This window comes from Halichoerus grypus, chromosome 11, assembly GCF_964656455.1.
Source record: "Halichoerus grypus chromosome 11, mHalGry1.hap1.1, whole genome shotgun sequence".
Lineage (NCBI taxonomy): Eukaryota > Metazoa > Chordata > Mammalia > Carnivora > Phocidae > Halichoerus > Halichoerus grypus.
In genome coordinates, this window is record NC_135722.1 from 91851150 (window position 1) to 91877748 (window position 26599).

Genomic DNA, 26599 nt, shown 5'->3' on the forward strand with positions numbered 1-26599 from the left:
ATACAGTCATGTTATCAGCCGGCTAGTGAAGGGACGGGGGCCGCCCCCCGACGCGCTGTATCTCTGTTATCATGTGCACTCAGTTTATTCAGCAACAAGCACATTCTCGGATAAGGAACAGCAAAGGGGGCGGACAGGATTACAGAGGACTTTTTGATTTCCTTGAAGGATGTGACGTGTGAAGAAGACGAACGGCGTGCCTCAGCCTGGCCTCTCCAGCTTGGGGACAAGTAGCACTGGGCTGTGATCCTAGCGACATGAAAAGAGCAGCTTCTTGGGTAGCAGGGGCCAGGACTTCATTCCTGGAGCTAGGAGCAGAATCCAGGGGCAAGGCTTTCAGACTCCTACCTCTCCCTCCCGAGTCGGCAGCCTCCTCTCACTCAGGCTTACAGAACACTAACTTTACCTCAGGCAGGGCTAAGCAAAAAAAAAAAAAGGAAAAAAAAAATCCTGATTACAACAAGATGAAAATAAGCAGATTTATAAAGAGAAATTTATTGCTAAAAATAAAGCAGCTGAAGTTTTTCCCAGGGAACACAGTCACCACAGGAGCCTCCGTGACAAAATGTGTTGGTATCTCCTTCACTCCTCAAGTGCTGTCTTCTTCCATATCTGGAGTTTTACTTTAAGTTAAATGACATGCTATGCGACGCCCTCCTGCTCAGTCTGAAGACGGAGTCGGGCTACACTGTGACAGAGACTTCAGGTGCTGCAGGTGAGTGTCCACCAGGGGTTCGTGCGTCAGGAACACGGGTTCGTAAGAAGACACGAAGGGTGTGGGCTGAAGCTCTGGAAGGTCCAAGGATCCTGGAGAAGAAAATTCCTTCAGTTCCACTGCTGCCTGGGAATCTCAGGGGACTGATCAAGACACACGGACGTCCTTTCAATTCCTAACACCCTTAACGTCTGTCAGCCGAATCTCGCCCTTGTTTGGTAAGACAGGACAGAAACTTAACTTTTACAACGAAGAAAACCGTGGCCAAGACAGATTACGTGATTTGCCTAGGGTTATACAGTATATTAGAGGGAGAGAGTGAGAATTTTAATTCTGTTATTTCCAGTCCAGAGCTCTCCCTGTATCACCCAAGGCCAGATCCCTGATCGTTCCACCCATTCGTGGCGGGGAATCCACTGAACACAGGCGGGACCAAGGCCATGACCTGGTCCCCTTGGCTTCATTTGAAATTTTAGTCCTGCACAGTAGACTCTCCCCTGGAGCCCCGCTTGGGTCTTACTTAGGTTAGAAAAAGAGAAAGCCTAATTTCCCCGTGGGCCCCGCCTCACCCCGACGGCAGCCGCTCCCCGTGACTGCCCCCAGCACTGCTGGGGAGCCCGGCAGGCCAGCCAGCCCGTCCTCGCGCCGGGGGCTCTCTGTGGTCGGCGCGGTGCAGTTTCTATCCCTTGCTGCCCAGCTATTTGCAGTAGTCAACTCTGAATGAAGAGCAGAGGGCGGCCTAAAAACAGTCCACTTTCAAACCAGAAGGTAAAGTTAAGATACCTTGCAGAATGGGATCACTATGATCTTCACCAAAGGCCTGTCTCTGAAAGGCTTCGAAGCTTACAGTCGCATCATTCTCTGGCAGTCCTTGGGGCAGCTGCCCATCTCCGGGTTTCCACACATCAAATTTCACCCACTGGTAACTGCAGGATCAAGGGACATCGTTGTAAGGGGTGTCTGTTAGCTGTAATAACCCATTCTGACTTCCAGAGAGATCAGGTATTTTCTCCTCTAGGTCTCTCCCATATGTATCTAAAAATCACATTAACAAAGAAACTAAGAGAAGATCGGTGTCTGCAGGACTTGGCAACCGTTCTGCGGTCATGGTCCTCACAGACGCTGGTAATTCTACCGCAGTGGGGGGCTGGCTCCTGCTCACTTGAGGCTGGGGACTAACACTGAGGCACACTGGCCGCGGAGCGAGCACGCTCTGCACACAGAAGCAGCTCAGTAAGCGGAAGAACGAGCGAAGCAGTAACTGCCGGTCACAGTGCTTCTCTCAAGGGAATGGATTTGATCACACTTACTTGACGCATTTTCGAGCTCCTGGACAACTCTGGATCAGGTTGTGAATAGTTGGATGAGAAAACCCAAAAAAGTCAGCTCCAGATGGAAGCAGGTTGGGCATTAGTTTCCCCCTAAATAGGAGAGGAAGGATTTGTAGTTTACAAGTCGAGATGGAGAGGAGAATGGGTTTAGGAATGGACTGTGGGTATGAATGCAGAGAACACACTTTCTTGACTTGGATACTCTGGAGAAATCCGAAGGATTTCTGGTAAGAAATATAAAGGATGCAGGATAGCTTTCTATAGATAGGGGATCTCCAGACATTAAACACAAGGAAAGTCTCACTGTACCACAAGTGATCTCTTTAGACTTGTCTGTCTTCAAGCTTCAACTTACATAGCAGCACTTATGGTCTTGAGCAGTTCTGCGTGACAGGCGTCTGCAGAAGAGGTGACAATGGCGTTCTGGGGGTCATCTTCAGGAACAATTTCAAACTGAGAAAGATCAAAGGGCAATGAGATCAACCCTGAAGGAGGAAGTAGTAGAAAGTCATCCTACTCCTATAACTACTTCTTCACTCTAGATCTTGAAGCTGAAGTATATGATACTAGAAGGTGGGCACAATTTCCTAGAGTGCTGTTAAAAATTCAAATGAGTCCAAGAAAACACAGAAAGTCCTCTGACTGTTTCAGTTCTATACACCTTGCCTGACGGCTCTCCAGTGGCCAACACTTAATTTGCTACATACCTTTCCTATCTACTTACTTACATCTTTCAGTACAAATACAAATAGTATTTTTTTTTATTTTTTAAAGACTGATTTATTTTAGAGAGAACAGCACCAGTGTGGGGAGGGGCAGAGAGACAGAGAGAAAGAGAGAGGGAAAAAGCAGACTCCCTGCTGAGGGGGAGCCTGACTTGGGGCTCGATCTCATGACCTGAGCCAAAATCAAGAGTTGGATGCTCAACCAACTGAGCCACCCGGCACCCCACAAATGGTATTTTAGAAATACATGAGATCAAATAAGATCATGTAACCTTACGTTTACTTTGTAGTATCTAGGAGGAAGGCCATTTTTACTGCAAGCCTCGTTTATTTTTTGAATTGCAAAATACCCCGAAGCAAGTATCTGTAATATCTATATATCTATCTATGTCTATAATATCCATAATATTGAAGCAAAATATCTATTAAAAAAACCCCTTAAATCAAAATTATACTGAGGAATTTTTGCCAAGAAAGTATTTTTGTAACAAATACTATCTAGCCAACTTAATTCCTTGACCAGTTTTCTATAAGTTCAGTGAATTTTTGCAAAGAAAATATTTCTGTAAGAAGTTCTATTTAGCCAATGAAATTCCTTGACTAGTGTTCTATAAAGTTCAGTTAAACAGTATCCATTTTTCCAAAGAAGACACACAGATGGCCAACAGACACATGAAAAGATGCTCACCATCACTCATCATCAGGGAGATACAAATAAAAATTACAATGAGGTATCACCTCACAGTGGTCACAATGGCTAAAATTAACACAGGAAATAAGTGTTGGTGAGGACGTAGAGAAAGGGGAACCCTCGTGCACTGTTGGTGGGAATGCAAATTGGTGCAGCCACTCTGGAAAACAGTACGGAGTTTCCTCAAAAAGTTAAAAACAGAACTACCCTATGACCCAGCAATTGCACTACTGGGTATTTACCCAAAGGATACAAACATAGTGATCTGAAGGGAAACATGCACCCTCATGCTGACAGCAGCATTATCAACACGGATAGCCAAATTATAGAAAGAGCCCAAATGTCCATCGACTGATGACTGGATAAAGAAGAGGTGGCATATACACACACATACACACACACACACTAGAATGTTACTAAGCCATCAAAAAGAATGAAATCTTGCCACCTGCAATGACATGGAGCTAGAATGTATTATACTAAGTGAAATAAGTCAGAAAAAGACAGTATCCTATGATTTCACTCATATGTGGAATTTAAGAAACAAAACAGATGAACATAGGGGGAAAAAAAGGAGAGGCAAACCATAAAACAGACTCTTAACTAGAGAGAATAAACAGGTTTACTGGAGGGGGGGTGTTAATGGGCGATGGGGATTAGGAGGGCACTTGTGATAAGCACCGGGTGCTGTAGTAAGTGATGAATCACTAAATTCTACTCCTGAAGCTAATATTACACTGGAATTTAAATAAAAATTTAAATAAAAACTTAACAAAAACCAACACTGGAATTTAAATAAAAACTTAACAAAAACCAAAACAAAAAAACCAGTATTCAGCTTTTTAATGTTTACTTTAATCAAATTATTCCAAACAGGATTAATTTATTTTCTGTATATTTTCAAACAATCATGTGCATTATTGATCATTTTTTAGAATCCAAAATCTACTTTACTGAGTATGGTTTCTGCAGCTGTTAAGTTTTCTTCTGCAGTTTTTATTTCAATTATACTGTGTCAAATTTTAGAGCTCTTTCAATTTTGTCAATAATTGTGAGTTTTAGTCAGTGGTTTTGTTACTTCAACCAACCAATGACATATGTTTCAAGTTGAAGATACTGATGGTTTATATTTATTTCTTAGCCATGCATGAAAAAAAAAACGCAAGTAATTATCTTCAAATATTCCAGGATGGCTCTCTTATTTGGTACTGGGTCACATCAATTCCAATCTTTTATATTGTATGCACACTATTCTGTTTTGCACAAAGAGCAAATAAAAGGCCAAAATCTCATATTTTAATCTTGGAGAGCTTTCCTTGTTTGTATGTATAACTCTACTTCATTCTTTTAACTGCTACATAATATTACACAAGGTGGATAAATCTTAATTTTTAACCGTTCTCCTACTGATGCGTATTTCAGCTATTTCTAATTTGCCATTGCATACAATGCCATAATGTATATTGTTATATGTAACTCTTTTATTCACATTTGCACATTTTTCTAGGAAATACTCGAATACCTAGCAGTATTCTGGGTCAAAGGACACACATATTAAACTTGTTGATATTGCTAAGTTGCCTTCCAAAAGACTGGAAATTTTCACTCATACTAATGCATACTTGTTTTCCTATACCCTGGCCAACACTAAATATTATCAGTCTCTCTGCTGTTTGCCTATGAGCTAAGTAAGACCTTTTTATTTGCATTTCCGTAATTGCTAATGAGGTCGTTCTTACCAACCACCTGCACTGTTTCTATGAAATACCTGTTGTATCTGATTGCTTTTTATATTTGACCACAGGAGCACTTTATCTGGATATTAATCCACTGTTACATATTTTCTTCTTGTTTTTTGCTTGAGTTTTAACTTGGATTACTGGGTCTTTTGTCATTTATTAAATTTTTAATGGTCAAATCTGTTACTATTTTCCTTTATGGCTTCTACATTTCATGCCTTGCTCAAGAAAAGCTTTCACCTCAAAGATTATAAAAATATTCTTCTATATTTTCTGTTAACATATAGTATAAAACATTCTATAAAGCTAAAGTAATTAAAAGTCCTAGTAGCATTTATAAACAAAGAGATGAAAAAGAACCATCTGGAAGCATACTCAAGTGTAATATGCATTATATGCACACTAGAGATACCACATCATGTTAGTTGGAAAAAAAAGGGATTAAACCTCACGATATACCTGAAAATAATGTCCAGAGGGGTTAACAAGCTTTAAAAAAAAAAAAAAAAAAAAAAAAGGACACTAAAAACCCCGCAAACTCTTCTTTTCAGAAATATTTCAGCAGTTTGTCTTTAAAGAAATTAGGAATCGGCTTGTCAATATCCATTACAATCCTATTAAATTTTGATTACATTTGCACTGAATTTATAATTTGTTATAAATATGGTATATTGCTACAATAAGTCTTTCTGTTAGAGTACTTTCTAAACAGAACTCCTGCAATGGTCAGGTCATCTGAACACTCACATGTACCTAACGGTGCTCTAACCAGGATTGGGGCGGTGCGGTATTATCCGCATGCATCAGGCAGGCTCTCAGCTTCTGCTCAAAGGTTCCTTTCCTTGCCTCTACCTCCTTCCACCCAACTTTCTAGTGATCTGTAACATCACCAGACAGGGAAGCCTGGAACTTTGAAAATGGTCTATTTTTTCCCAATGATCAGAGGTGATGGCTGGGGAAAATGAACTGCCTTGAATCACAGCAGTGGGAAGGTTGAACAAAGGTATTTCCTAAGACTAAGGTTCACGTCTCCCAGGTCCTTCAGAGTGTGTGCAATCAGAAACCCATATGTAGTTTCTTTGCTTCCTCCATTTTGGTCCTTCTTGAAATGGCAGAGTATCAGAATCATCGCTCTGGTACACAGGCGTGCGCGTCACACATAAGGAGGCTTGCTCAGCCTCACCGTCACCATAGCAACAGTACAAGCAGCAGGGCTCAAAGGAAAGGGCGTCAGGATGAGAGTCAGCCAGGCAGATTCAAATCCCAGCTCCAGCACTTAATAACAAAGGTCTGACTTAGGGCCAATCGCTTTTCTGCATCTTGGAGTTACCCAAATGGTTATTATACAGTATGTACTCTAAGGGTCAAAACAGGTAATACCTATTAAGTGGCTGTCACAGAGAAGGTTCTCAAAAAAAAAAAAGAAAGAAAGAAAAGGAAAAGAGCGGTTATTCGTAGAGTGGGTACCTGAGGCTGCATGCCACCATCCTTGATCTGGCAGGTATACAGACACTTCCGGTCTGGGCACCTGACACTGGCATATATTCGAGTACTGCAGTAGCCCACGGGGTAGATGGCGCGCTCATCATGGAAGCCAGGTCGGTCGGTGATGATCTATAAGAAAGATTTCCCAATCTGCGACTGAGGTCGCTGGAGAATTCAGGAGTCCAGTGTACTGTGGTAGCCTTTAAGACCACTTTGGGGCTGCAAAGAGTGACTCGAATCACAGAGAGAAAGTGTGTAGGCTGGGCAGCAGACAAAACTGACCTGGTTTCCTAGGGACTGGAGGTTTTCTGGGGTTGGTCTGGATCAGCAAGGGGCTGCGGCTAATGGGAACAGGGAGGGAAGGCTCAACCCCATTCCCATATTTCTGAGTCTCCTCTCTATGTATCGGTGGTCTCACTCACCTCCCCCAGGCTATATACTGTTAGACCCCCCAGTCCGATGGGGAACACAGGCCGTCCTGAGGGATCCAGGGCAATGGGCTGAACCAGCTTGCGAGCACCTCCCTCCATTTTCTTTTTCTTGGATGTTTTCTTCAGAACTGAAACGCAAATCTGGGGTCACCCACTTTAGGCCCCTCCCAATGCTAAGGGGAAGGGAAAAATTTACACGTGAATGCTAAGAGCAGTAAGCCAATCCTGCTTCTATATACTCACTGAATGGGCACATGGGACTTTCCCCCAAAGCCCAGAGTATCCTTCTAACCCACCCACCTGGCAGTGGCTAATTTTAATATTAGTGCCTAAAAGGCTTCCACTTTTTAAGGCCTCTTACTTCATTTATCAGATCAGAAATTTCCCAAGCCATCTGTGTGCTCAAAAGGCCACCTAGCCCATTTCCCTGCCTCTAGGAAAGACTGAACTGAAGGCAACCTGGGGAACTGGGGGTGTGTGTGTGTGGGGGAGGCCTGAGCCTGCTCCCTTCACATTTAACCAGGTCTGTCTAGAAGTCCTCCACCCAAAGTGGCTCTAATACACTTGCTTCCCGAGGGCTATTAGGGCTATTTAAGGATCAGAGGAGGGTTTAAGGACATCTGTGGTCGTGTGTGTCTATCAGTAGTTCCAGGTCTTTGCCATTAGTCATTGGGCCACAGGGGCAAGTGATATCCTCTCCCCAAGGTACCTTCCAGTTTGTTGTTCTCTTTGCCTTTTTCTTTTTTCTCCTTCTTGGATTTCTTCCCAAATGGTTCCTCAGCCCCAGTGCTGGGCCCAGAAATGGACCCAGCTCCCTGTATAGCTCCCACAGAGCTGGCCACACCGTAAGTCAGGGGCAAACTGGAGCCGTGGGCGGGAGCCGCAGCCTGTGCCTCCCCTTCTGTGAGGGCCTGAAGCTGGAGGAGCTTCTTTAGCAAATACCTGAGGTTGGGAAGGAAAGGGCGCAGAGGTATGAACTTCTGGTTTATCTCAATTTGGTATTTTATTCAAGTACTGGAGAAGCCAGAACTATATACTAAGATTATTACACTCATAAAAATAATGTTCTTGGGCCCAGGGACTAATGAAGCTCCAGAGGACAATACGTCAAGGAGCCAAAGATAAGGACTGTAACTTATCTCTCTTGCATCTAAAGATGTTGATGATGAAAGGTGTTACGCTTCCAGAGGGCACATACCAGGACCTGTTTATGTATATATTTTATATATACCCACTGTGCTTTGCACAGAGTAGTACATACTGAGTATTTGTGGAATGAGAGGCAGTTTCTTTTATCCCTTCTCTTTCTCTCCCTTGGGGAGTTACAAGAAGATAGCTCATTAGATGTGGCAAGAGGGCTGTGTTAGAAAGATGAGTAAAGGAGCTGTCTCATCCCCAGGGTCCAACACAACTTGGGTAAATGGGAACCAGTACTAGAGGTTGTGAGTTTCTCTGTACTTGATCAGTAGCCAATGGGTTGTAATGCACAAAAATTCCACTGGAGAAAAATTCCCAGAACAGTAACACCATATCAATCACTGAAAATGTGATTCTGAACACAAAATGAAGGCAGCTCACCGTCTTTCTTCTTTCGCTTTAAGAAATTTTTCCTCCAGACGAGCAATTTCATCACAAATAGCAGCATTTTCCTTTAAGAAAAATTTTTGGATATAATCACATAAAAAGAGTAAAAGATCAAAGTATTACTCTGGGAAGAGGAGCTGTATTTCTCTTTTCTTTTTTTTTTTTTTTTTTTGAGAGAGAGCTCACACGCAGGAACGAGATGGAGGAGAAGGTGGGGGGAAAGGGCTGAGGGAGTGGGAAAGAGAGAGAATCCTAAGCAGGCTCCATGCCCAGCGAGGAGCCCAACACAGGACTCGATCTCATGACCCTGAGATCATGACTTGAGCTGAAATCAAGAGTCAGGTGCTTAACAGACTGAGCCACCCAGGCACTCCAAGAAGATCTATATTTCAAACCAAAGAAGTGTTGCTGGGTGAGAAGGATGAGCTACTCTACCTTGCAGAGAAACTATTAAAAAAACCTACAGTAAAGGCAGAGTCAAGTTCCACTATGGGCAGGGTAATTACATAACTTATTGAAACTGGGGCATATTTGAGTGAAAAGGGGGTGCTATTAATTATTATGCCAGTACAGTATGGTCGACAAGGGTCTCCTAGGCAAACCAAGATGTATGATCACCCTAATTAGGGTATTGGCAGAGAAAAGGGCATACTGCTTAAATCCATATATGCTTAAATTTAATCCTTACAAATATGAGAAATATCCATTCCTAAGTGCCTTGACTCTTGGGGAGCTTATAAAACCAACCTAACCCAAAGCATCCCATGGAATATGAACCTTAAAGAGAAAAACTGGACAGAATAAAATCAACTCTAGTATGCAAAATTCTTAAACTTCATAATCTACTTATGTGTACTCAAGTATCGTCTTTCTGCCTCAATCTGTTTCCCAAGCATCAGTTGTAAAAGAAATGCTCTCATCTGGGTGTTCCACAAGTGGGACCTCAAACTCTTAATGTTCAGACTTTAGGTACCTCTGACATGTAGAGGACAAAAGAAAGGGACTGGCCAATGAAGTAGCAAGTCCTCTTAATTCTACTTTCTTCATTTGTCTCCAGAGCACACAAGTGCTAAATAAATGCTTTTGAAAATAACGTTCTCGTTTCCAAACCTTCCCTTATCCTTCCAAAAATGTTGAGAGATGTCCAAAGCTTTTGGTAGAAAGAAGAGGTAAGGTGGTGCTTCAGCCATGGAAGCACATTCGAGGACTCATTCCCTGTTTCCCTGCACTGAGGCAAGCTGGAGCAACCAGAATACCGCCACTCAAGTTGTGGCCGGCAGGCCAGTTCACTTAATAAACTCAGCGCCTCTACAATAAAAGAACAGCAGGAATACTTGAGACTCAAGGGATTAGAAGGGGGTAAATTACTGAAAGCTTCACGCGCCTGTTGAGGGAAGAGGTCAGTTGTGCGTATTCGGGGTGCGGAAGCAGTCAACTAGGACCAGGGTGTCTAAGTTGGAATCAGGGCTCTGACACAGTGCCCTTGAGCAAATCATCTCTCTGGGTTTCAGTGTTGCCATTTTTTAAAAACAATGCCTCACTCTAGGGTTCCCTTGAGAATCAAACGCCTTTCCAAGAGTTTTGCGGTAAGAACGACAATGACTGAAACTTACTGGCACCTCTTCTAGGTGCCAAGCACTTCACTTCCCTCACTTAATCTTCGCAACTCCGAAAGGTAGTTGGCTCTCACGGGTCGGGAAAGAGAAGAGTACAGAAACTACCCAATTTGTCCAAGGACACAAGGCTAACGAGAAGTGACGTGTACTGCAAAAGCTAACACTACTGCTCCTGCCACTCTGGGAGGGGAACGGTGTGGGGAAAGATGTCGCGAATCGTGAGTGTCGAGGCGAAGGGCCGGGCGACGGTCAGACTCACAAACACGGTGGCTTTGGCCGCTTTGCGCAGCCGCAGGTACTTGAGCCGGTACTTCTCGTTCTGGCTCTTCTTCGGGAGCTTTTTCATCCTGGCCTTGCCGGACTGCAGCGGCGCCCGCGGCGAGGAGGCCGGGCCGCCCAGCAGGCTCATGGTCCGGCCCCGCTACGGGGCCTCCAGGGCGCGGCCGGCATCGGCTCCTGGGCCGAAGAGCGCCGGCTTCGTCTCGTCTGGGCTGCCGGGATCCGGCCTCTTAGGAATCTATCCTTCCAGAACGTTCCCAAGGCGGACGGCCGCGCCAGAAGTCCGGCAACCGACCTCAGCCCCGGGCCTCCCCGCACTTCCGCGTCTGCCTCGGAAGTAAGTCCTGCCCGGAAGTTACGTAACGGCGCCGGCGGCGGGTAACTTCCGGGGCGGTGAGCCTGCGGTGGTCGCGGCTGAGCCTGCGGTGGTCGCGACAGTGCCGGTCGGCGGACCCGAGCGGGGAGGCGGCCGGGTGAAGGTGGCGGGAGACGGTTTTCCGTGACTCCGCGCTGTGTGCGTAGCTGGAGTGTGTGGAGCTGACGCCTAACCCCCCCCCCGCCCCGTATTCCCGGCGCGAGTCTCACACTTGCTCCCGCCGGCCCACTGGGTTTCAACGCGTTTCCCACACTTCTTAACACAGGTCTTCCCGGGTTGTGGGACGCACTTGAACCCAAGTGCTGGGACTGCGGCTTTCTTGTATACAGCTCGCAGAAAGGTTTCTTGAGAGCCTATTAGGCCGTGATTTTACTAGGATCCGGGACGACACTAGTGAATGGAAAAAAGGCCTCTGCCTCCTCAGGTTAGGCCTCTGCCTCCTCAGGTTAGAATCTAATAGGGAAGACAAGATCTAACACGCAATTTTAATAACATGTTAGCACTAAGTAGGCACTCAGTAAACGTTTCCTTGACGAAACTAAAAGTATGTTTATAGCTAACTTTGTAACCGAGGTCTATCTAAAATCATCAAATAAGGAGGGTAGATAATTGTTTACGAAGCGGTATAGGTAAAGGCTCAGGTTTGGAAGATGAAAGGCATGTATTCCTGCTTATTCCAGCAGTGCCATAACTAGCTGAGTGAGCCTCTGCGTCATAGGTTTTTCCTGTTTAAAACTGAATATACTGTTTAGAATAATGGGGGCTAATGAGGGTTCTAAGTTGTAAGGTACTCTTACTGATCTAAAATATAATTACAGTTACATATTCAAAATGTAGACTTCTAGAGTTGTATATGGAAATTAAGGAAACCATGTACATAGTTAAAACAAGTGAATTACTGGAGAAAAATGTAACGCTAATGGGTATAAGTAACTTATAATCAGAGTTCAAAAAGAGAGGTTTAGAATTGATGACCCAGGTATGTCATTTCTGCAAATTAAAAAATAGTGACAGGGTCTGACAAAATGGTTTTAACACAGCGGAGTCTTAGGAAAGTTCTTTTATGTCCCTCCGTATTGAAGGCTGCCCTTGTTGGACTTGGCTGGGAGCCAGTGTGCTTTCACAACCATAACTCAAGGCAGCCATAATAGAATCATTTTTGGAAACTGCCAGGAATATTTTCAGCCTACAAAATATCCACAATCATACCTTTGCTAGTATAGATTGCTTCTTGGAACCTGAGAAAAGATAATTGAGTGATAGGGAGAGATTGTCTTTTTCTTTTTTTCTTTTTTTAAATCTGTTTGCCAACTGCATGATTTATTTGCTGTCCAGCTATATTTTGTCCTTGCAGGCTTTGTGATCTGACTTTATTTTCACTATTCCTCTTCATATGCTGGTATCATACCTAGTGGGAGGGAAAGTGTGATCATTGCTTTAGTTTTCAAGCTGCTCTGGCCAATGGATTTCAGTGGAATTTGCACTAAAATATTTTTTCATCATTAGAAACATTTCCTTACAACTTATAAAACACTGTGTGCAAGTTTTAGATATTTAGAAAATATAGTACAAAGAAGATTTTTAAAAATCCATAATGTTGCCACACAGGGTGAGCTGTTTTTAACATGTGTGGTTAATACTTTCATGCATTTTTATGTATGTTAGATAATACAAGGTTTCCTTTTTTTCCACTTACCATTATTATAGTCATTTTGTGGTGTTATTATGACTGCTTTATAAGCATAATTTCAAACGGATCTTTAGTATTCTAGTTATGGCATAATAATTTTACATGATTACTTCCATGTTGTTTGGTTTTTGGTCATCAGTTGCTGTGAAGTGCATGTTTGTGCACAAAGCTTTTTTTTATACAAGATTATTTAGGGGCTGGGTCTGTGTGCTCCAAACAATATAACATTGTCAAGCAACGTTCAGTCACTTATTTATTCAGAAGAGTATTTATTTAGTGCCCGCTATGACACAACTTTTAGGAAACTTATTTAAGAGGAAAAGACAGGCACCTGTCTGGGTGCCTGGGCAGTATTAATACAGGGTAATAACTTTTATCTCAGAGGTAGGTATTGAATGATGTGGCAGCACATAGTTAGGGAACAGGGGAGGAGATAGAGAAGCCATGTTGAAGAAAATATGGCTGGGCAGACTCTGAAGGAGAGCTAGTGGCGGCCGGTGAAGAACGGAGGAGGGCATCTTGGGCAGGGGAGACAGCACATTCAAAGGCTCAGCATCATCAGACGCATGGGAGCAATATAATTTTTCTGCTTACCTATATGAGGAAGGGTCTAAATGGCCTATACAAAAATTCTCTGAAGAAATATGCAGCTCTAAAAAGAAATATCCAATGAGAGACAACATGGTATTGTGGGCTGAGCGGGGCCTCTGAAGTCAGACCAAGGTTCCATTAAGTCCAGACACAGAAATGGAAGTTAGAAGCTAAAATGGGATAATGAGTCAGAGAAGAGAGAGAAGGGGCAACAGCACTTTACTGTCATTCCCATTTAGTTCTAAGTGGTTGCTATTCAGTGATTGGCTCTAAGTGGAGGAGGTATAGCATCCCCTGGAGGATTAGAAGCACACCTGGACCCATTAGGAGTCATGAAGGAGTCCACAGCCCATAACCCCAGCCCTTGGTGAAGTGAGTTTCTGGTTTAGATGATGAAAACCACCATAGCTCCACCCACAGCTGACGCACGGCCCTGGCCTTGTTCTATGCTGTCCTAACCCCCAAGAGCAGGTAAGTTCCTGCATCATTATCTTCTGGCCCACTCTGCGGGCCACACAGGGTCTGGGCAGGGTCAGTGACTTCCATGAAGCAAGCTGGCAAGTTCCTAGGATTTCAGGCCACACCACAGGGTTTCCAGGGATTTCACGTTTTTATTCACTTGGCAGATTGCCCCACATGCTCTTTGGGTTAAGCTGAGTGTGCATCCTAGAAGGGCCATGGAGTAAATATACAGAGAAGAACCTGCCTCCATAAATAGCCTTTGGAACTTTCTCTCCTTGTAGAATGTCTAGACTTTTAGTTTAGTTTTAGCTTTTTTTTTTTTCTATCCTCATAGAATGCTCTAGACCTAATTTTTTTAATTCTTTGACTCTTCAGCTCTAACTTACAGATTTGTTTTCATGTGTTGATTTTACCTTCTCACCTTTAGGAAAACATAATACAGGATGGATGATTCAGCTGAATCCACACTTTGCATTTCTAAAGTGGGTATTTTTGTACATTAGTGTGTGAGGCTTGTGAAGAAGGAGGGAGAGTTTTACTTTCCATAAAATTTCTTGCTCCATGGTTTCTTAACTAAGGGTTTTCATCACCTATTCGGTGGGTGAGATGTTTAGGTTTTGAGGGTTCTAAGCCAGCCAATAATGTCATGAAATCGACCACTGTGTCAATGTTGTGCTTCTGGGTGGTTGTGTCCTTCAAAACACATAAGACACTCAACCAACTAAAAGAGATGAGCTCAGAGATGTTGGCTCGGAGGAAAAGAAGGATCACATTGAGGTCATTGATAGGGCATCCCAGCATCTTTCTGCTGAGGAGATCAAAAGCTGGGAGCATCTCATAGATGGATAGTAGTCGTTTGTCCCACCGACATAGTCGTGTGAGGTTGTATATTATCACTGGAACCAACAGGGTGTATATTGTTATACTGGAGAGACTAGCAATTTGCAAAACTGACAGAGAGGTCAGCCTGCACGTGATCAGATGGGGCATGTGGGTCTCATCACTTAGCAGCCCTGTCTTGACGGAACAGCTGAATTCCTCTTGGGAGAAGACATCCAGGTGGAAGTGGCCAAGGTACAGGTAGATGGCTGAGGTGAAGAGGAGCAAGAGGGAGTTCCTCAGCAGGTAGGTAGCCACTAGGGAATGTGAGCGCTGCTTACATGCCAGGTACCGCTCTAGCAAGGGGAATTCGAAGTATCGTTCTTTCCGTGCCCTGGGCAGGGGAAGAAAGGAAGCAGGGTTAGGAGAGACCATTTAGAACCATATCCTGAGAGAGCCATGTGGGGACATAATGGAATCTGTGCATCCGATGTGGCATTCTTGGCTCACATGAAAATCTGCCTTCCCTGAGCATAACCACTCCTCTCCCCAAAGAGGTGTGTGAGTAGATCTTCATTCTCCAACTAATGAGTGCAATGTGGTCAACCCAGTGAATGATCAGTGAATAACCATTGGTCACACTCAATTTCTGCCCAGCAAAGCAGACTAAACCTTCAAGCTAAAATGGGATCCTTAGGAAGCAATAGGCTTATTGAATTAGCACTGGACTGGGAGTCTAGATAACCACATTCTGGTTCTTGGTCTGTATACTCTGTGGATGATTTTTAGGCCAATTCACCTATTTTATAAAAATAAACATGCTAACAGGTATTTGTTGAGACCTGTGGTGTTCAGGCACAGGTAAGCCAGTCTCAGCTCTGAAGGCGCTTACAGTCTGGCTTGTGGGGAAGAGGCAGATAAGATAAGCAAATAGGAAATAAAAATCATGCTTGATTTGTGGCTAAAATGATGGATATAAACCATGGTGTTGTGAAAGTTAGGAGAGAGGTAATGGCGCGGACCACAGTGTTCGGAAACCTTTACAGAGAGTGCTGTCCTAGAGATGGCCTTCAAGAGGTAGATGGAGTCCAGGAAGACAGATGGCAGAGGAGCTTTTTCCAGAGGAAAAAGCATGTGTACAAACATGAGACAGAATACTGTTCAAGTCTCAGCTCAACGCTCCTCTTGGTGGGGCGCCCCCTGGCCGCCTGATTTAAAACTGCACCACTCCACCACCCTCCAGCTTTCCTGACCGCCTCACCCAGCTTTACATTTTTTCCCCTTCAAACCACTTATCTTCTGCCATGTAATTTGCTTTCGTGTTGTGTTTATTTGTTGTCTGTTTCCCCTCAGTAGAATGTGAGCCCCATATGGGTAGGGGTAGCTTTGTCTCCTCCCCACCCCTGCCCCCAACACACGCAGCACACACTGATGGGTCCGAAGCACCCAGAACAGCACCTGGGATGCAGTAAAGGATGCACGAATGCTTCAGTGAATGAATGGTTATTCAGGAGAAGAGGAGGAGACTGCCTGGGTGGAGTGGGAGGTTTCTGTCACTTGGTGGTCAGACGTGTGAAAAAGTAGTTGGTGACAGTGTGTAGAAGGCCTTGGAAAAATAGTTGGGAGAATTTGGGTCTTTTTCTGGAGGCACGGCGGGGGAGGGTCTGAGCGGGGGGGATGGTATATGGAAGGGGTACATTAGAGACATTAGTCCCTTTGTGACTCGGGGTGTTCATCTGTCAACTAAGGAAGAGTCCTTTCTCTCCTCCCTGTAGAGAAATGATAGAAAGTGAGTGAGATGGTGTGTTAAACACTCTGGATTCTTGAGAAGGATGGTACAGAGGAGAGTTTAAAGATGACCCTGCAAGGATATTGTGTTAACGTGCAGTTGAGTCCTTCAGAAAGGGGTGGGAGAGGCCACTCACTTCTCCAGCTCATCCCAGAAAACATGCGGGTCTGAGCTCTTCTGCCGGATCTTCAACATGTGCTGCACCAGGCGGATGGAGCGATTATAGGATTTGTCCAGTTCGCTGATGATGAAGAGCAGATCTGAGCTGAGGGCCGGCGCCGCCGCGTATTGCCACAGCAGAACGGGCAGGTACATGACCACAGCCAGGGCCAGCAGGGAGTAGGGGAGGGCCTGTGGGGCGAGAGTGAGCTGAGGAGGGAGGCCCAGGGTGCAGGGGCCTGTAGAGAGAGCTCTGAGTGAGGGGCTCTCATTCCCTGCTTCCTGCCTCAGAAAGGGGAGGCAGGTGGGGAATGAGCCACCACAGGCCCAGGATTTAAGGCTCTCCGCTGACTTGGCTGAATATAGTGAAGCCCAGAGGAGAAGGGATGGTGGGTCTCTCTGCTCCCCAGCTCCACTCCTCAGATCTGGAGTCTGTGTAGGTGTGGAGGACCCCAGGGAGGGCAAAGGGAGGGGGAAGGACAGAAGGAGGGAAGGAAGGAGAGAGAAGGGGAGAAGGGGACAGAGAGAGAACATGAGAACACACCACCTGTTCCCTATGAATGTTAGCCTGGGTCGCTAACCAGAGATCACGGCCAACTGTGGTCACGGCATCGCATCCTGGGGGAGAGCGACCTTCATTCTCAATCTTCATTCTCCATCAACCTCTCTTTCTTTGACTGCTCCAAGTTCTTATTGCTAGGCATCCAGAGTCTGTTAGCTTTCAAAGCCCAGCCAGGGGCCCCAACGTCGCTGAGGGGAGGAGGTCAAATCCCACATCCTCCATGCCTTCCCTGACTCCTCTCCTGTGCGGTGGTCCTTTCATCTCTGCAGTCGTGGTCATGCCAAACGACACCCTCAGGGACTGCCTTGGAATTCGTTGGGGGCCACTTCTGTTATGCATGTACACAAGCTGACATTGAGGTACGTGGGAGTCTTGTGTTCTCAACTAGACAATATGCTACTTGAGACAAGCCACTATTTTGGCCACAGTAAAAACTACTTGTTGTAGGCTTTTTGAAGCTACATTTGTGCTAGGTGCTTCACCTGCATGTTTCTTTTGATCATCAGGGGGATGCTGCCGGGCAGGCACTATTAATATCTCTATCTTACAGACAAGGAGACTGAAGCACGAGAAGGTTAAGTGACGTGGCCAGGGTTACACATCTCGTGGGTGGGGGAGCAGGATTGGGAACTAGGCAGTCTGATTTTGGGGCTTATTCCCTTAAAGACTACTTGACTATAGCTTTTCTTGAAGTAGGGATGCTTTTTATATTAGAGGAGAGTTTGAAGAAAAAGAGGGAGGATGCATATTTGGTGGCAGCTAGGTAGAGAAGAAAAAGGTGTGTGTGTGTGTTTCTGAACTAAACACCAGAGACAGGTTAGGAAAACTACACCAGTCCACTGGAGAAAATCAGAACCTTTTCATTCCTGTTCAAGAAATGGCATTTCTTGAAAATAAACTTCACTCCCGGAGATTCTGTTTCAGTGGGTTTTAAGTGGAGCCAGGGAATCTGGGTATAAAGAGCACTCAGGCGATCCTGACAGACCGTTTAACTCTTTTCTGACATTTGAATCCCGTCTGCAATATCTTGACCTTGTTGCCATCTGGATCCCGCTTGAACACTTCCAGTGACAGAGACCCCCATGAACTCTTTCCATTAAGTCTCTGGTTTTGTCTGGGTCCCAGACCTGTGTGGCCTTTGGAGGCCTTGTAAACTGTCATAACTGGAAAACGTCATGAGTGACTTCCGATTCAACATCGTGAATTGGACACCCATGACTTCTGCTCCCTCATGAAGCCCCACAAGAATGACAATAAGGGGATAAAAAAGACCTAATTCTATCAGGACAAGCAAAATAGGAGACAAGAGCCATAAAACATTGCAAACTGGAAAGCAGTAGCATGCTAGGAAACGGTGGCCCGTGGGCAGGATGGGGAGTTGAGGCAGGCCAAGCAAGCTGTTTTCGCACCACAGAGCTGGAAAGACCCAGGAGTTGCAGCTATGAGGTACCTCTGAAAATGGACGTACAGGTGGGGCTGCCAACAGGAGTACTGAAAAAACAGACCCACTGATCCTCCCTGTAACGTGATGCACTGAACAAGCGACTGCCCTTTCCATCCCCTGGCAGAGGCTTGTGGTTCACTCTTTGGAAACATTAAACCAAAGAGCTTTTGCACTTGACTCCATTGAGGGCAGGGGAACAGCACTGAGAACTGTGTTAGTTGAGTGAATACTAGGTGCTGAGACCCACAGCTGAGTTCCTAGAGGGTTGGCAGCTGAGCTTAGTACCCACTGCCCCCTGCCCCCTCTGCGCAGATTAAGGATCCAGTGATTCTTCTTGGGGACCGGCCCAAGATAAAGGATTACACACACCGATATTTGAGGTTTCCCCAGTGAAATGGCCCAAAGGCTTCACTGTAATCAGAAGGCTGGTCAGCCAGCCTCACCCAGGGGCACGAAGCTTCCAATCAGATAAAAGTGGGCGACCAAAGATCACCGGACGCTTGAAGAAACACAGGAGTCAATGATGAAAATAAAAAAGTAGGGGGTGGGGTGGTGAAGAGACCAGAGAGAAGACAATGATGTGGCTCTGGCCTGCCCCGCCCTGCCCCGCAGTGGCCGGATGGAGCCCAGCCCACCTTACCTTGTGAGGCCACAGGGACTTCATCTTGTGCTGGCCCAGCTCATCCAGTTCGTGGTGAACAAGCGAGTCCCAGCAGGAACTGTCCACGTAGGCGGCCTGCCGGATGCTGAAGTTACTGGGAGAGAAGCAGCGGATGGGAGGCCCTGGAACAGGAACACGGCTTGGGAGCAGCCCGGAGCTGGAGCGGAGGAATGGGGACCCAGGGATCACCCAGCCGAGAGCCTTCCAGGGGTTGCCTCCACAGCTCTGCCAATTTCTGTCTCTGGCAGGCACTTTCTCCGTCCCAGGCCCCAGTTTCTGGGGGCCGCACGGCCAAGTCACCACAGGTCTGTTTGGCTCAGGCCTGCCCATGTGACTGGCCTTTGACGTGGGTTCTTTCCTCTCGGAGCTCCCCCTGGACTCCCAGACACGTGGGCAGTGGGGGCGCCCCACACTCCTGGGTTTGGGGGTGAGACCTTCCTGAGAGGACTGACATCTTCTAGGTTCTAAACTTTAGAGGGTTAATTGCCTGGGCTTCTGCGCCCACATCCAGAGAAAGGGTGAGCAGGTTGTGCTGAAAGGAAAGTGGGCTCGGTGGGGGGAGAGTTTTGTTTTCCTGTCATTCTCTAGAGAGAGAAAGAAATGGGAACCAATGGTTCTTTCCATCTTGTGGGTGAATGAAGAGGCAGTGCACGGTTGAGATAACCCCTTGGGAAACATAGGAAGCTAATCACACAGCCAGAAAAGAAAGCCAGAAATCCCAGTTCTCAGGAAGTCTACCTTTTCTTTAACAGGAAATTTGCTGAGTTAATCTAGTGCCTAGAACAGCAGATATATGTGTTTGTTCATGTTTGCGTGTGTGGCCACGGTCTGTGGAGAAGAAGGAATGGATTTATTTAGCCCGTATGATATGTCAGGCTCTTAACATATGTCCTCAAATCGGAAGCCTGGGAGGGGGAGAGTAGGAGAAGGCTGAGACGGTAAGAGACTCGTCTAAAGCATGGTTGACTAGGACCGTTAGCGGTCTGGTGTCCTGAAAACATGGAACTCCGATCTCTCTCATCCATATGAAAATCAAAATAAAAGTTTATTTTATTGCAATGCATAAAATATATGAAATACTGAGATTTAAACTAAATAATTTTATTATAAAAGTTGGGAAATGACTTTCAAAACTTTCGGTACCTCTGCTCTGTTGGTGCTCTTAACCCCTGCATCGCCTGCCTTTTGGGTAGTGCCCAGGCCAGAGTCACAAAAGCTGGACAGTGTGGGAGCTGTCTGACTTCAGAGCCCAGGCACAGAGGGAACCAAAGCGGGGTCTCTCGTACACCGGGTCTTGGAGGCCACTTACCAGAGGAGAACTCCTGGGCAAATGCCAGGGACATCAGCAACAAGGGGAAGCCCACAGCTATGAACTTGACCATGCGGTCCAGGGGAAGTTCCAGGCGCAGTCCTTTGAGGCGGGGGCCTCTGCGGTCGGGCAGCAGGGCATCTGACAGCATGTATTCTGCAGCTGCGTGTGCGAGCGACATGGTGCCAGGGACCTTCGGGGTGCGGCGGCGGCAGGAAGGGTCCCAGGACAGTGGTGTGGGGAGATGGCCCCTTCAGGCAGCTGGCTTTGAGCGGACAGTGCCTGCAGCCCCAGCCTCGCGGGGATCTGTGCTAGGAGCAGGCACTCGTTCTCTAAATAACCGGCCAGGCCCTGAGCCAGGCATCTGGTAATTAGAGGGAGGCAGAGCTTAGTGGGTCCTCACTGGAGGAGGGTCGGGCGTCAGCCGGGGCTGGTGCCAGGCTGCTCTCTCTGGATTGTCCCCGAGCAGATGGAGCCCCGTGGCTTTATGCTGGCCTCTCATTAATAAAGTATTTTTGGTGGGGTGGTGGAGAGAAGGAGGGTTGTGGAGCCAGGGCCCCCCATGTAATTGGTGTGGAATTTGGGTGGAGATTGCTTAAATCTGTTGAAGGCCCTCATTTTGTGGTTAGGGTGGGAGTGGGGCCCCCAAGACCTAGCTAGGATTGTTGCTCCTACATTGTATTCTTTGTCTCCGTGATGATTTTCGCCTTGGGCCCAGGCTCTTTCCCAGAAACTACTCTATATTTGCTGTTAAATTTCCTTCCCTGCCTCTGGTCTTCTCCCACAGTGTTTCAGCCACATACATACAATTTCCATCTATTTACAATTTTTTTTTAGCCTCCGTCAGTTCTCTAGAAAGCTGGGGGATGGGTGGCAGTATTTAATAGTGGAAAGAACATGGCCTTTAAAATTTGGAGGAAAAAGTCTCCCACTGTAGACCTAGCAGTACTCATTTTTTTTTTTTTTTATTACGTGACTTTAGGCAAGTCACTTTTGGTTCAGTATTCTCATCTATCAAATGGTATTATGTTGTAATCTTACAAGATTGTGAGGATTGATTAAGAGTATTGTATGTGAAGGTGCCTTGTAAACTAAAGCGTAGGGCAAATGTCAACTCTATTTCAACTTGGTGGAGTTGGGTGGGTGGAAAAGCAAACACTGGGCATAGGGCACTCTTGTCTCTAGCACCACCTCTAGACTTGGCAAGAGAGGACCTGACCTTGGCCTTCACACTGGACCCCTTTGGCTGTATGCTTACAAGGCAAAGAGTCCCTGGGGCTAGGGGGAAGTGTCCACTGGGAGGTAGGCCACTCTCCTAGCACCTGGGACACTAATTCCCTGTCGAGGTGGCGCCGGCCTGCTTCCAGGGCCGGTACAGGCCTTCTCCTCAGGTGCGTCCTCCCAAGGGCAGATCATGCTGCTGGTGTGCACTCCTGGGCTTTAGAAATTGCTTGTTGTAGGGATCTGGATAGAATTTAAAAGTCGTGGAGTGCCCACACATGTAACTGTGAGGCTTCTGGCAATGTGGGACTTAGGTGGTTTGGGAAGAAGGGATCTGGGAAGTCTGAGGATTCTAAATTCAAACCTGGCGTTCCTGATCATTAGTGATTATTATCATTATGTGTGTGTATATATGTGTGACAAGGTAGACAGATAGAACATATTTTATTTAACAGTTAGCTTGATTTATAACTTTAAAATGTTTAGGTATATGGTCTGTGGGCCTCTATTTGAACTGTTTTTTCCTGGGCTCACAAATGTCCAGGCTGGGCCTGCCTCTCTCTCCATCCCCAGGCTAGAGGCCAACTCTGATTCTGAGCTGCCCTGTGTGCAAAGTGGAATAATCCAGGCATGGGAACAGGATCTATTCTATTCCCCATTAGTCTCTCCACACTCTCATTTCTGTATCTTTTCACACTGTGTGTATTTTTGCCAAATGTTCATTATTGGTTTGTATGTATGTATTTTCTTTTGCCTAAATCATTTCACACTTTGTTGGAGTATAATTTACATTGATATGCACATATCATAAGCGTAAAGTTCAATAAACTTTCTTTTGATCAAGAACTAGAACCTTGCTAACACCCCAGAAGCCATCTTTGTCCTCCTTCTTAAGTATAATTTCCCAAAAGATAATCATTATGCTAACTTCTAATAACATACATTAGTGTTGTCTTCTTTATACTTTCTAGAAACGGCATCATATGGATATACTCTTTTGTGTCTGGCTTCTTTTGCTCTACATTTATTCTTGTTTTTTTCGGTGGTTTCAGTTTGTTAAAATTTGGTTAAAGATTTTGCATTAATATTTACAAAAAAGAACAAGCTTGATCCTGTTTTCCTTTCTTGGAAGGACTCTGGCACATAATGCTGGCCTTATGAAAAGAATTAGAAAAGACTTCTTTTTAATTTGTTCTCTGGAAAAGTTTGTGCAAAATCAGTGTCAATTCTCTTCACTAAATATTTGCAAGAATTCCTAAGTGAAGCCATCTAGGCATGGGGTTTTCTTTGTGGGGAAGTCTTAGTTAATGGATTCAGTTTCCTTAATAAATATTTGACTATTCGGATTTTCTGGTCTCTCTTCTATTAGCTTAAATGCACTAGTTTTCTATTGCTGCATAAAAACTGTACTAAAACTGAGGGCTTAAAACAGGCATATATTTACTTAACCTCCTCAGTTGCCTGTTGATGAACACTCATTTTGCTTATATTCCTCATGCCACCGAAAATGTGTATTTCCCCTTGTGGTCCTTCAAGAGAATTCAATTGGGATATATACTGAGGATCTAGAAGTTTTAGGTCATAGGGCAGCATATAGTCACTTTATCTTAAGTAGTATATTGTTCTCTAGAATGGCCATGGTGCATAAAGTTCATGTCAAAGAGTCTGTAGATCAGAAATTTAAGAGCAGCTTGGCTGGGTTGTTCTGACTCAAGATCTCTCACAAAGTTATAGTCAAGATGTTGACTGGGGTTGCAGACAACCAAAGGCTTTGGTGGGACTGGAGGATCCAAATCCAGGTGCACCCAGTGATCATTGGCTGGAGTCTCATTGGGTGTTGGCAGGAGGCCTCCATTTCTTATCATGGGGGCCTCTCCATGGGGGCAACATGGCAGCTGGTTTTCCCAGAGCGGATGCTCCAACAGATAGATCAAACAGGAAGCTGTAATGCCTTTCAGGACCTCACCTCTCATGTTGCAATGACTGTTTCTATTTTTTTCCTATTCAATAGAAGGGAGCCATGAAATCCAGCCCATATTCAAGGGGAGGGGAATTAGGCACCACATTTTGAAGGGAGTGTCAAAAAATATGTGGAATGTTTTAAAAACACTACAGGTGACTAGATAAATTTTTGAGGAAATTGTCCATTTTTCATCCAAATTGTCAAATTTATTTTGCATACCAGTATTTATTATATCCTCTCATTATATTATAGCAATATTTTATCATGAAAACATTAAATATAAAGCAAAGTTGAAAGCTTATACAGTGAACATCTGTAATATTTCTACCATTAGCATATTTTACTCTGCTTGATTTTTTTTTTTAAAGATTTTATTTATTTATTTGACAGAGAGAGACACAGCGAGAGGGAACACAAGCAGGGGGAGTGGGAGAGGAAGAAGCAGGCTTCCCACTGAGGAGGGAGCCCGATGCGGGGCTTGATCCCAGGACCCTGGGATCATGACCTGAGCCGAAGGCAGACACTTAACAGCTGAGCCACCCAGGCGCCCCACTGTGGTTGATTTTTTACACATCTATCTACCCATCCCTCTATCTACCCATCCATCCATGTTATTTTTCTGGGTACATGTCAAAGTAAATGGCAAATATTCACATACTTTTCTCTAAATACTTCACCATGCATATCACTAATTATACTTAAAATGTGTTTACAGTTTGTTTCTTTTAAGGTAAAATTTACGTACAATGATGCACAAGCTTAAGTGTGCATACACAGAATTTGACAAATGCATACACAGGTGTAATCCACACCTACTCAAGATTAGAACGTTCTCATCACTCCAGAAAATTCCATTTTATTCTTTTTTAAGGATCTTAATTTTCTGGTGAAAACCCCCACACTTTCATCTAATTCATCCATCCTCTATTTTCTTGATCATATTAATCAGAATTGTTTTAAAATCCTTGTTGCCAGCTCCAGAATTGGGATGATCTGAAGATCTGCCTCTACTGTCTCCTTTTTGCAAATGGCCTTACCTCCTTGTCATTTTTGCACTATATGCTGAACATTGTGGATAAAAGAACTAACTGTTAAGAACCAGAGATGGCTCTAGATGATGCTGTCTTTTGCCAGAGATGTTTCCCCTTTCTTTTGTTAGGTACAGAGGGTAAGATGCTCATCACTGAATCCGATCAGGGACTGAGCTGAGTTAGGTCAGTGCTGGAGTTTTAATAAGATTCATTCCACAACTTAATTTTTTCTAATCTTAGAGCCTGATCTTTCCAGATTTTTGATGGGGAGTCTGTTGGGTCTTTGTCTCTTAATCTCTGGAAGACTGGAGAGGTTCTATTATCCTCTTTGGAGGATTTCAGCTTAATTCTTTCGCCTCCCACTGCATGTAGTTAGTTTCACAATATGGCCCCTGTTTTGAAGGAGAGATGGGCTGGGTGAATTTGTGTCAGTGAGTTGAATGCAGGCTCCTTCCCTGTGCAGTGTTTTTGTTTCCTAAATACTGCAGAGTGTAGGAGATTTCACTGTTGGTCTAGTCCAGGGTGAGTTGGCACCCACAAGCAGAAAATTCCTCCAGGGTAAAAATTCCTGGACATTGTCCTCTTACCTCGAAATGGGTCTGTCCCTTCTGGAAGTTTAATTCATCTTGTCCTCATTTCTTCCATAGCTTCCTGATATCCTGATTTAAAAAACATAATTTTATAGTTAATATAGCCTTTTATTCCCTGCCATGACATACTGCACTTTACCCCAAAGTCTATGTACTAGAATTTTAATATTCATAAGTGATTTTGTGTTTCATATCTCATTTTCTTTCCTTTTTTTTTTTAACTCGGCCCCATGCCTCTAAAGTCAATTCATGTTGCTATGTTCACAGCTAATCTGTTGTTTTTACTGCTGCAAAATATTTCATTTTACCTCCTCACTTGCTTGTTGATGAATACACATTTTGCTTGTACTCCTTGTGCCACAGAAAATGTACATTTCCCCTTGTGGTCCTTCAAGAGAATTCCATTGGGATATATATGGAGGACCGGGAAGTTTTAGGTCATAGGGCAGCATATAGTTACCTCGTCTTAAGTCATATCATATTGCTCTCTAGAATGGCTGCGGCTCATAAAGTTTCTTACATTTCCACATCTTCACTGATAGTTAACACCATTCGACTTTAAAATTTGTGTCAGTCTTGTTGAATATAAAGTATAGGTTCTCAAAATGTTGTCCAGGAACACCTGAGAGTATCTGAGGAGCTTTTAAGGGGTCCATAAGGTCAAAACTATTTTCATACTAATATTAAGACACTATTTGGTCTTTAAACTCCCATTCTTGCAGGACAGTGTAGTGGTGTTTTCCAGAGGCTGCATGATATGTGGTATTTCAATGGCTTCTCCTATAGCAAGCAATCCAAGAGGGAACAATCTGAGCATGAATGCGTCAGACCCATAGAAGAATCTCAGAGCTTTTGCTGAGGGCTTTGGACTCGCCCTCTCTGACGCTGATGTGGAGGATGCTGGAGAGAAAAGGCATAGGAAACAAAGATTGTTAATAGCGACGACAACGTTGAATTAAGCCAAAAAGAAAATTGTCATGTCAATATCATGCATGCTAGTATATGGGAGAAGTGATGGCTGATGAATAACTCACAAAAGGACAACTTTAATACCAGGCACGATGTCTATTGTCGAACCAATCAACCCCATTATAAATACCACAACTACCAGCTGGGATCTGGCTTGATGAGACCTGATGACAGCATGCTGTGGTCAGCGTGTAACCCCCAGCCACTGACAAACACAAGCTAGGAACAGAGCTGTGACATGCTGTCCTCAAATGGTGTCTCGGACACGAAGTTCATCAGTGCCTTAGGGGTAATCATAGAGCAGTTGCCGAGATCCACAAATTACAAGTTTCTGATGAAGTAGTATATGGGAGTGTGAAGCTGAGAA

The 26599-nt window shown here is 44.8% G+C and overlaps 3 protein-coding genes across 3 annotated transcripts in view; 1 reads left to right on the plus strand and 2 right to left on the minus strand.

Annotated features, from left to right (window-relative positions):
• Positions 1-465: 465 nt before the first annotated feature.
• Positions 466-10961, minus strand: TBRG1 (transforming growth factor beta regulator 1). The gene is made up of 9 exons (XM_036123245.2): positions 10577-10961; positions 8696-8766; positions 7827-8059; positions 7109-7245; positions 6669-6815; positions 2402-2499; positions 2026-2136; positions 1499-1641; positions 466-807 (listed from the first exon to the last, which is right to left on the minus strand). The coding sequence occupies exons 1-9, from the start codon at positions 10724-10726 to the stop codon at positions 662-664; spliced, it is 1236 nt and encodes a 411-aa protein (XP_035979138.1). The 5' UTR covers positions 10727-10961; the 3' UTR covers positions 466-661.
• A 2722-nt stretch (positions 10962-13683) lies between these two features.
• On the minus strand, positions 13684-20759 carry PANX3 (pannexin 3). Its single transcript, XM_036123249.2, has 4 exons — positions 20459-20759; positions 19129-19271; positions 16460-16674; positions 13684-14928 (listed from the first exon to the last, which is right to left on the minus strand). The coding sequence occupies exons 1-4, from the start codon at positions 20637-20639 to the stop codon at positions 14289-14291; spliced, it is 1179 nt and encodes a 392-aa protein (XP_035979142.1). The 5' UTR covers positions 20640-20759; the 3' UTR covers positions 13684-14288.
• LOC118555230 (olfactory receptor 8B3-like) overlaps positions 16502-26599 on the plus strand; it is a 238155-nt gene continuing 228057 nt past the window's right edge. The window contains 1 exon segment of the mRNA XM_078058818.1: positions 16502-16632. The gene's annotated coding sequence lies outside the window, so the exon portion shown is untranslated.

Bases quoted from the DNA above. Each gene is read 5' to 3' on its own strand.
- TBRG1 (XM_036123245.2), bottom strand. From the start codon at position 10,726: ATGAGCCTGCTGGGCGGCCCGGCCTCCTCGCCGCGGGCGCCGCTGCAG. The intron at 8,060-8,695 runs GTGAGCTGCCTT...TCCCAACCTCAG, and splicing joins AAAGCGAAAGAAGAAAGACG to GTATTTGCTAAAGAAGCTCC. The intron at 7,246-7,826 runs GTACCTTGGGGA...TTTGCGTTTCAG, and splicing joins AGAGAACAACAAACTGGAAG to TTCTGAAGAAAACATCCAAG.
- PANX3 (XM_036123249.2), bottom strand. From the start codon at position 20,639: ATGTCGCTCGCACACGCAGCTGCAGAATACATGCTGTCAGATGCCCTG. The intron at 19,272-20,458 runs GTAAGTGGCCTC...TTCCTGTTCCAG, and splicing joins TGCCCAGGAGTTCTCCTCTG to GGCCTCCCATCCGCTGCTTC. The intron at 14,929-16,459 runs GTGAGTGGCCTC...TCCCCTGCCCAG, and splicing joins TTCTGGGATGAGCTGGAGAA to GGCACGGAAAGAACGATACT.